At 34.7% G+C, this 10,591-nt stretch overlaps 1 protein-coding gene across 1 annotated transcript in view; it reads right to left on the bottom strand.

The window, feature by feature from the left end:
* Positions 1 to 4,675: 4,675 nt before the first annotated feature.
* SLC27A6 (solute carrier family 27 member 6) overlaps positions 4,676 to 10,591 on the bottom strand; it is a 36,383-nt gene continuing 30,467 nt past the window's right edge. The window contains exons 8-10 of the mRNA XM_066181624.1: positions 9,952 to 10,049; positions 7,814 to 7,944; positions 4,676 to 5,758 (exon numbers count right to left, since the gene is read on the bottom strand). Of these exons, the coding sequence (XP_066037721.1) occupies positions 5,582 to 5,758; positions 7,814 to 7,944; positions 9,952 to 10,049 (406 nt within the window). The 3' untranslated portion in view covers positions 4,676 to 5,581. The remainder of the gene's footprint in view (positions 5,759 to 7,813; positions 7,945 to 9,951; positions 10,050 to 10,591) is intronic.

Genomic DNA, 10,591 nt, shown 5'->3' with positions numbered 1-10,591 from the left:
TCTTCACAGTTTCTTATGACCTAGGACTGGTATAGCACAGGTGTTTCTGCCTAAATTGAAAAAGCTGTGAAAAAAGCATGTCTGGTTAAAAGAAAAAAAGAAAAAAAAAAAAGGAGTACCGTTGATCAAGTGTATTACTATTAAAGAGCAGCCCACCAAGTGGAGAAAATTATTAGCATTTAGTAGAAGACACATGTATTTAGAAAACTACTGTAAGCTCCCTAGTAGACATTACTTTGGAAAAATAAGTTTGGAAATTGTTGGATAGCTAGGCAAGTGTTTAATGATCTCATAGTTGGGCAGATTTTAAAATTACTCTGATTATATCCTGTGTTTGGAGAAAAATTTAAGTAATTTCCCAGATTTTCAAAGGTTGCTGCCTGGTAAAGTTTGCACATTTAATTTCTATGCTTTCTAAGACACCAAGAACATAACAAGTCCAATGTTGTTTTAAATTCCCGTGATAACATCTCACACACGCAGTATAAAACTGTGCTGAGAAAGTGAGTATGCATTATTGATTAAACAGAATTCTAATGTGACGTGACTAGTTTCAGTGACTTCCTCATTTACTATTACCGATTAAAAAAATAAGGAATGCAAGTATGTTTTATTATTAGCAAAGAGAAAAGAATAAACAAGAAAGGCAGAATAAATAGAAAAATGAATGGAAATTGTGGTAATCACTGTACCCCGTTTTTTCTTGAATCACAGATAACACTCTAGTTGTCATTACTCCCAAAGCCATCAGTTAGTTTTTCTGTCATCTACCATCCCACAGGGGCACCTGTTGCTACGTATGTTGGCTACATATCATTAAAAGTGATGCATGAAAGCCTGGCAAAAACAGATTAGCAATGAACTCTATCAGGCAAGTAACTGTTTACTGAAATAAGTTGTGTGATTTTGGATCAAGTCCACATGTTTACAAAGTATTTTAAAACCAAATATATGCCGTTCCATAGCATAAGTACTGTAAGAGACTGACAATTCTGTTTATCTGTACTTAGCCGTTTGCACTGAATGAGCAGGACTCTTCTCATACTAGAATTCCCATCAAGGCATTGACTCCTTTCTTCCAAGATATAATTGAATACTCTTTATTTGTTATTATGTGGATTTTGGGGTTTGGAGTTTTATTTGGTTGATTGGTTGGTTGATTTTAAACGAATGGAGATATTTAGTTGAGTTCTAAACACAGAACCACCACAAAAAGTATCTTACCAGACTTGGACTGTCCATAGGTCCTATGTCCTATAGGTACCACTGTCCATACATACTTGTAAGAAACATTATTTTTGTCAGCATAGCAGTATCAGTTACATGAAGAAAAGGAGACACAATAACAAGAGGTTTTCTGCCAGTATAAGTGCCCTTTTTATTTATAAATATGTGTGTGTGGTCCAGCTGACATAACGCAAAACCTCCCACTTGTCATGCAGGACTATGGAATTACAGGAAGTATGAAAACCTCATGGTGCCAGAACAGCTCCAAATGGGAATAGGTCGGTGTACCTCCTACTGCAAGGCAGCAACAAGGACTGCTTTCTTGTATTGAAAAAGCAATTCCTCACCATTTGATTTTGGCTGTACTTATTGCAGTCTTCGGAGAAACTCAATTAAGTCTACTTTGGTAAAAGATTCCCAGACTTGTGGACTTGTTAGTGGCATAGGAATTGCATTTCACTCTGCTAATGAGCCAGTTTATTTAAAATTATCATGGCATAAATCATATAATCTATTTGTCCAATTAAGGGTATAATGTGTAAGGTATTAATTCCTGAGTATCAGAACACAATCAGATAATCTTCTGATGTTACCTTTATGGCCAAATTAATTGCCACACTATACTGTCAGTTATTGGCAATACTGATAATAATACACATCACACTAAAATTATTTCTAATATTGCTGCTAGTCACATGCAACTTTTCTTTGGCTGTCTTTGCATCTAATTTTTGTTCTAGCAGATAATAAGCAGACATTATTTGCTTGAAATTAGTCTTGACTAAATAAGTTTCATACATACTGGGATGTGTCATTATTTCTGCTGTGATAATGCACATCAAATTACTAGTTGCATTGTTAGCTAGGGACAGACTGCCGAAAATGAACTTTTTTTTTTTTTTTAAGAAGAGTCACTTTTTTGTCTTTTCTCCCATAACCATCCAGTAGTTTTAGATTTTAAAAATGCAGGAAAACGAAAAAGTGCTCCTCCTGCCTTTACCTCTTTTTCCAAAAAAAGGTGCAAAGTCAACAGTAGAAGGTGTTTTTTTTTATGTCATCTGCACGAAATTTGTATATCAATTTTGAAATACATCCTTTATGGTGGCTCTTATAGGTATGAGAATTCTCTTTAAAAGCTCTATTTATCTGCCTTGGGTGAGGAGAATAAAATTCCGACCATGATCTTCTTGTGGTTTTTTACTTACTTTTTTTACTTACTTACTTTTTTCTGGGGATCCTGAGAAAGATTTATGAAAATTAATGCAGCCTAGAACTGTACTAACTGTACCAGATTCACCAAGACAAGAGAGTGGATATGTTTACCCTTCCAGAATTTTACGTTTTCTAAATGGTAACTTTTTTTATTAATAAACATTTCTTTCATCATCAACCTTACTTAAATGCAGAAGAAAAATATATACATTAACTCTCAAAAATAATTACCTTGATTTATTTTGATCTTTCTCTCCCATATATTTGTAATATATGAGGCTAGTACTGCAACTTTCTATCCACACCCCCAGCTATCCCTCATCTGCTTCATACCTCATCCAGTCCAAATGTTGATCTGTGTAAAGGTAGGAAATGAACAGGTTAGTCCCAGTATTTGTCATTCTGAAAGGAAGATCCTTTGTGGTGTCTGATATGAGCACCATCATTATTCAGCCTAACTGCAGTGCTGGTTCAAGAACTTAGGGATCCATGAGGAATGTGACATTCTGCTGGGACATGCTTCAGTGCTTCTGCTGGCATCCAACCTACTGGATAAAAAAAGGAAAACTACTGGATTGAGAGTAATATACTGTTTTCCCCTTAGGAAATACAGAGCCCGTGTATTATTTTCTTGATGTCATGGACATCATATTTCTTGGGGTAGTGCATAGAACAGAACTATTTTACTTGCCTTTGAAAATAGGCAGAGTGCCCAGGCTATCTTGATTACACTGTGGAAAACTCAGGAGAAGGTGGAACTCTGTATTTCACTAGTGCTCAGAGATGGGAAACAAACACTTGTAGGTTCCCAAGGCAGCTGTGTTAGAAGAGTCCCACTGCTGCTAAAAATTTACCCAAGAGTTTGGAAACACCAGTTGGCTGATCCTCACAGAGTATGAAAGGTGGCACACAGACATTGTTCTTCCTTCCTCTGGTGCTTTCTCTGACCCAACCACTGTTCACAGAAACAATTTTCTTCATCTTAAATACTTTACAAAAGAACCGACCAAATGCTGACACTCATGAAAAAGCATTTGGAGTTTTGTTTCTTTCACTTTTTTTTTTTTTTTTAATGGAGAAGTGTCGTCTTCTTTTTTCATGTCTTTTTTTTCCCTCTCATTTCTTGCATTTGTTGCATTTAAGTGGTAGAACCTTTTCACTAGTCGTATATAGGATCAAGTATTATAAAGCTAAATAAATTTTAGAAGTGCTAAAAATGTTACCAAAGCTAAGCAATTAATCTCACTAAATTCTTTAGTATTATACTACAAGATTAAACATGATGCTGTGGATGTCAGGGTGCCATATTGAAAAAAAATCAGTAAATAATTATTTTCCATAGAAAGGATGTAATTTTTACTGTTGTAATAAAAGGGGTCCTGAAGTATATTCAACATATACCTATGTAAAAGTTAAACCAATCCTTTGCTCAAATTTCAGCCTAACACACAAAGTTGAGTTTAACTTTATAATAAATACCTCATTTTTAAATTTGCAGTTCTTGACTAGGTAATGGCACTTCAATCTGTCTCATCCCCCCTTTCAGCTACAGCCAGCCATTTGGGCCCTGCCTAAAGAAACAGAAAAAGTGGGACTGCTCAGAGACTGTGAGCAGTGAGCCCCTTCCATCCCTATGCAACAGTTCTCTTTGTTACCCATTATGTACTTTTTTTACATTAACATCTATCATAAGGCATGATGTCACTGTAAGTGTTTGTTAGCTTTCACTGGTTTGTAAATTGCAAAATTGTAAACTTCTTATTTATATTGGCAACCCCATAAGGAATATTGTGTTCAAAAATATAAGTAGGTTATGATTCTTATGTATTTTTCACTGCATCCTTGGTTTGGGTTTTTAAAGAAAATAAGTTAAAGCAAATAAATAAATAAAATAAAGCAAATAAATCAAAGAATCAAAAATTGACAAAGGTTCTAATGTCTTGTTAGATGAAAAAGGTAGAAAGACACAAGAAAACTATTTTTAAAGTGTGTTACATCCTCCTTTAGTAAGAACCTTGTTTCATTCCACTGTTATGATGGAAGAGAGACTTATGATGCACAGTGTTGGAATGAGTCACCCTTTCAGTATTCTCTGATCCTGCTTCTGGCTGATCAAAGTGGGCATCACGCTGCATTTGAAGAGGGCACTATGCAAATCAAGTATCAAAACAGGCTGGAAAACAGACTTTGTGCAATCAGACTTAAACTGAGACAGAATGGTATTTGGTTTAAATAATCTTATACTTTATTTCAAAACTTAGAAAAAGCAATTATTAGAACATAAAATCTAGTGTTCTACAAATTCAGCTATATTCTAGGCTCATAAATAATGATCTCAAGCAGTCATTATTAAGAGTATGGAAGCTATTTGTTACTCAGTATGCATAACATAAAGTGCTGCAATAATTCTTTTTGTGCTATATAAATTATTTTCCCCATTAAGCATGAAGATTTTCTCTGCTTATTGTTGATTTGCTGCTACACATTTCAAGAAAGTTTGCTTTGTCTTCAGAATTTGACACTCCAAACAGCCAGTTTAACAAATGAAAGAGCACAAATTATGACAGAAAAAATCTCAGCCATCATGTTAGTATTTGGGTTTGTTTGGAAGACTTTCTTCTGTTTCTGCTTCTCTTATTTTATATTCCATCAGAAAAGTTCTCTGCAGAAAAGATTTTTTGGTTCCAACCAGTTCAAGCCTTTACTTCTTACAATACATATTCAGAAGTATGTAAAGTACAGTAAAAAAAGATGTTACTGGCATATATTCTCCCTTTAGACACAACATGTGACACAATATATGTTGATTCTTTTTCTACCATGTGTCATACTATTATCATTTTTGTTCATTTAGTACTAAGAAAAAGTATCAGATTCAGTATTTATATTCCAAAGTTAATATAAAACAGATTTCAGTTCTGTTTTACAGGTTATTAGAAATTTGTCTGAAGAGGTAAAAAGTGATTAGTGAAAAATAATGATCAAGTGAGTAAAGATACAAGACATATCTGAATGTAAATATCAAAAATAAAAAACATTATTCTGGATAACTATGCATAAATGCTGGTAATTAATTGCAATGTTTTCTCATACAATAGCTTGTACAGACTGCCCCTTAATAGCCTATTATATGGTCAATTAATTAAAGCTTCATTTTCCCAGATAAAATCATCTCATGTAATTCTTTGGTTAACAAAACATATGCTTTCTTGGAATTATCTAAAAAATAAAGAGGATCAGTAATTGTAGATGGATTAAAACCTTCATCCACAAGTCGAAATTTTTGTTGTTTGAATGTTCCTGTCATTTCCATTTTTTCCTGCAGTAGAGAGAAAGATACATCATTTGAAGAGAAGCTACTTTTCTTTTGCTTGCATTCACATTTGTTTTTTAAAGTCTTACTTGATGTCAGTTTATTTTCATTGTGCTGAAAAACTGGAGTTTGTGTGCTGCTACAGACCCACACCAGACACATGGTGAAAAAAACCAATTTCTTTCTGCAGCCCTGTGCAGTGTCTCTTTAGTGTTACATATATGTAGCCCCAGCATGCCCAAGACAATCTTCTTCACTGTGCACATTATAAAAGGAAACTACACACCACAAAGCTTCTGAGAGTAACACCTGTTATTACCAAGAACTCCTTAATGATAAAACTCAGAAGTTTACTATATCTATGACTATTGTCATCTCCCAAAAGGGGTTGAAAGAATCATCAGCCATACTCGTATTCCAAAGCCATCCAAAGGAAGATGGATCTTGACCATACATTTTGTTTTCAGACTGCTCCTGTGCTATTGTATCCCTTGGAAAAGTGGTGCGAGGCATCTGTAATAAGACTGTCTTCTCCATTCTAACTGCCTCTACTCAGCCCAACTTTATGACCTCTCTCCATCATCTTCTCATCTACCTTTATATTTTTTTATATATGCAAACAATCTCTGAATACGAAAAATTAAGTATTACATTCAACAAAAATGTCAAAGAGCCCTTTTATCTACTCCAGGCACACCTACAGATTTTATCTACCTGCTCTGGTTGGTCTAAGAAATGTTCTGACATCTTCTACATTATGATTATATGTCAGATCAAGCCTAATATGTTTTCAATTTTTTCCCTTGAAGTTCCACCTACTACCTTCTTTCTTGGTTAATGACAGCTGTACCAACAGCAATGTATCTGTAATGAAGGCATTTAAATTTTAATTTAAATTCAAATTCCAGATACTTGATATCCATGCAATACCCAAGATTCAGATTCCTTCTGCCCAGTGTAAAGGGGGTTTTGTACAGCTGTACAAAAGTGAATATAGACTAGGTTCTCATAATTTCATAAACTGACTACTGCCACATTCTCAAGTCTAATCTTGCTTGCTTACAAGAGAATGCTGCTGCAAGATATCTTCCTACTCTTATGAGATAGATTGATAGATACATACACACATATTTCACTTTCAATGTCTTTCACAGATTTTTTTCTTTCCTATCTTTATTCTGAACCAGTATTCAGTCCTGGGTGGTCTAAGATACCAACATCCCTAACTTAACTTTTCTCTTTAAACAATGACTACTTTTTCATCTGCTACTCAGACTTAGGGGACTCCTTCAGAAGCATCTTCAGAAACATTTTTCTGTTTGTTTTTATCACGATGTTTGCAAAACTCTTACCAGAAATGCAAGTGCTCATCAGACTTCATTTATCATGATTATCAATATTGTGTGCTTTTGATACTCTCATATTTTTTTCTAGCTCTGTGTAGTCCACTGTATTATATTTACATTTCTACACTCTGTGGGACGGACAATTTTTCCGTCAAACTGGACAGTTACTAGAACAAAGTAATGCACAAATAAGGATGATTTTGGTGATAACTGTGGTGACAACAATAACACACATTTTGTATTCACCTTTCCAATTTACCTAGCATCTTTTCAAGTGCTTTAGTATTTGTCATCGTTACTCAGAAAATAACATTCATTTTTTGTGCACAGCCACTGTCTCCTGCTTTAGCTCTATTTCTCATTTTCACTAAATAAAATGGATTTTAGATTCTTTTCTCCAGATGCAATTTTTCATAGTTTTTAAATCTGAACCTTCTTCTTTCACCATGCTTATGCTTCTAATCTCCCCAAATCCTTTTGTATGATCTCTGTCCTTGCTCATTTGTACAATTTCTCTCATTTAAACATAATCTGCAAATTCATTGACTTTTTTGTGTAATCCCTTTTCCAGGATTACATTAATCAAGACAGCAAATAAGACCAGGTCCAAAACTAATCTAGTGATAGATGAATAAGCACTTCTTGTTATTCACTTAGCTTTGTCATGTTTAAATGATGCAGATGTTTGTATACACAGTGCAATAATGGAGCTTACCTGGACTCTTAAGAAAAGGGGACAAGCATAACTTGGTAGATGGGTCACTACTTGCTTATACATTTGCTCCAAGTCTAATGATGCATTGTGCATTAAAATAAGAGAAGCCATTCCTGCTTTTCCTTCATGATCTGCATGAAAGGAAGTGAGATGAGAATTTTGTAACACAAATAATAAGCATGAGAATGATTAACCTTACAAAATATCCTGTAGTGCATTAACAAACCAAGTCATATATCATATTCTGAGTTTCAGTAAAGCTGCAAGATCTCATTCATATTTCATGTGATATTACGTGTACTTGGAGATCACTCAAGTGATCAATTAAGCAATAATGCTGTAAATGAGTGTGGCAGGTAAGACTAAATGGAGTCTTATGCTTGATATAATCGATAAATGGGGATAAACATGAACAACATTCCTCTCTCGAAAACAAGAGTGAAGAGCTTCTTTCCTGGAGTAACCAATTATGTCTTCATTTCAGTTTTAGTCTCTTTCTCTTGCCAGTAGCTTTTCTCAAAACTGTGGATCTGAATTAACAGAGAGAGCAATTAAAAGTTCTTACTGTTTTGTCTGGAAAAGTAGAGCACTGTGGGTCTTTGGGAAAGAACAAAATGGGTAAAAGGCAAAAGCAATTAACTTCAGCTATCAAAAGTAACTAAACATTTTTACCATCATCTAGAAGTAATAGCAGAGATGTTCTGTCAACCTTATCTTTGTTTTGGTTGGTTTTTTGGGTTTTGTTGTTGTTGTTTGGGTTTTTTGGGTTTTTTGTTTTGTTTTTTTGGTGGGGTTTTTTTGGGTTTTTGTTGGGGGGGGTGTTTTGCTAATGCTACAAAATCTGTAAGGAATTTGATTTGTTTATTGTTAAGTGCAATTATCAAGACAGTCACATAAACTGAGTAGGTAAACAGGTAAGTGTTGTATAGGAAATTAGCATCTCTCATACTTTTGAATCTGATTTTCAGAGAGTCTTCTATGATGTTTCTTGTTTTATGGCTTTAAAATACAGGTAAGTGACACTTTTTCTCATTTTAAACTCCTTTATCTTTTTGTGGTGGATTTACCCTTGCCAACAACCAAACACCTAGCCAGCTTTCTGCTCAATCCCTTCTGCCATAGGATGGGAAGTGAAGGAAAGCAAGGCTTAAGTGGTAAGGTAATGGCAGTTTCATCAGGAAGGCAGAAGATACATGTACAAGCAAAGCAAAACCAGGACATCATTCAGTATTTCCCATCATCAGGTAGATGTGCAGCTACTTCCTGCAGGCACGGCCTCACTCAGAGCATGCAGCATTTTTGGGGGGAGACAAGCAGCACAATCACAAACCTTTCATCCACTTCTTTCCCTCTAGCTTTAATAACTAAGCATGGCTCTCATATGATACGGAATATCGCTTGGGTCAGTTTCAGACCACTGTTCCATCTACATCTGCTCCAAAGTTCTTGCTGTTCCCAGCATTCTCATGCATGGAGAAAGCATTGGTACTGTGCAAGCTCTGTTTTAGCCACCAATGCAAAGCAGAGCACTGAACAATCTCCTGTAAAGAAACTTATTTTTATCACAGTGAGAGCAAGCGTATATTTTTTAAAAAGATTTAGCATGGATGAGAATCAAGCCCATATGATCTCATGAAAAGTAACAAAAAACCCTATTAAAAGAAATTAATGTATATTCTCCCTTAGAAATTTCTTTTTCTCTTTGTATCCCTTTTCATTTTCTTCTTGGTTTTGTAACTTAACTGTTTGAAGTTATGAGGCTAAGTGAAATAAGACAGAAAAATGTCTCCACATATTTTCCTTTAGAGTTACTTTAGAATTACCTTGTTGACATTTTATTTTGACATATGTCTGGATTTATACAAATGTGAATTTACTAAATCTTTATATTTTAATTTAGGTTATGTAGCTATCACAAATGCATGCATGGTAGATTTTCAAATATACTCCTCATTGCATACAGATAAAAAATTCATGATTCACTGGCTCATTCACAATAGGGGGGTATTTTCATTATCTGCATCTACATTTTAGCTGGGTATTAAATAGATTTCTCAATCAAACATGATTCATGTTTGAAAGAGCTATGAGGGTTAACAATGAACCTGGGAGAAGCAAAATGCTTCTCAAGCTTTTACCTGGCACAGACACACCATACACATTTGCTTCTTGTATGAAGTCCAACATTGCAATGACATCAGAAACTTCTGTGGTGGCAACGTTCTCCCCTTTCCATCTAAAATGTGTGAAAAAATAATTAAATCCCATGACACCTGCCTTTTAAAAAAAGCTTTAGTAGAAGCTCCGTTCATTTCAGACTAACACTCCTTCCTCACATTCTTTCACACTTGTCACATTGGAATTTGATCAGCAGAAGACAATGTTGCAATTAAACTGTATTATAACACTGTAAGGGTCATTGAAATCAATGGTTTCCAAGGTTTATACATGTATATAAATGTATCTAATGTGACCAATCTCTGCTATTTGCTACATTTTTCTCCACATCAGTGTCAGACTTCCTTGCTCATAGCAAATCCATCACTAGTTCTATGCTTATTGAAAAGCATGTTCAAAAAGCTGGAATTCCTATGAACTATTCTGAAAATGAACCATTCAACTCCACAGTATTATTACTCATGGAACACTTGTAACAAAATTAAGCCTGGATCATCCACTACAGAATCACCATAAACTACATTACAATAGCAATAAATTGAACAGTTCCAGCTGTAAACAAATATAACCACATTATTCTATATATCTTTAATTCTATAT

Source organism: Chamaea fasciata, unplaced genomic scaffold (assembly GCF_029207755.1).
Source record: "Chamaea fasciata isolate MVZ Bird 193981 ecotype frontalis unplaced genomic scaffold, bChaFas1.0.hap1 SCAF_4, whole genome shotgun sequence".
Lineage (NCBI taxonomy): Eukaryota > Metazoa > Chordata > Aves > Passeriformes > Sylviidae > Chamaea > Chamaea fasciata.
The sequence above is the reverse complement of the archived record's forward strand: the minus strand, read 5'-3'. Positions and strand labels throughout refer to the sequence as shown.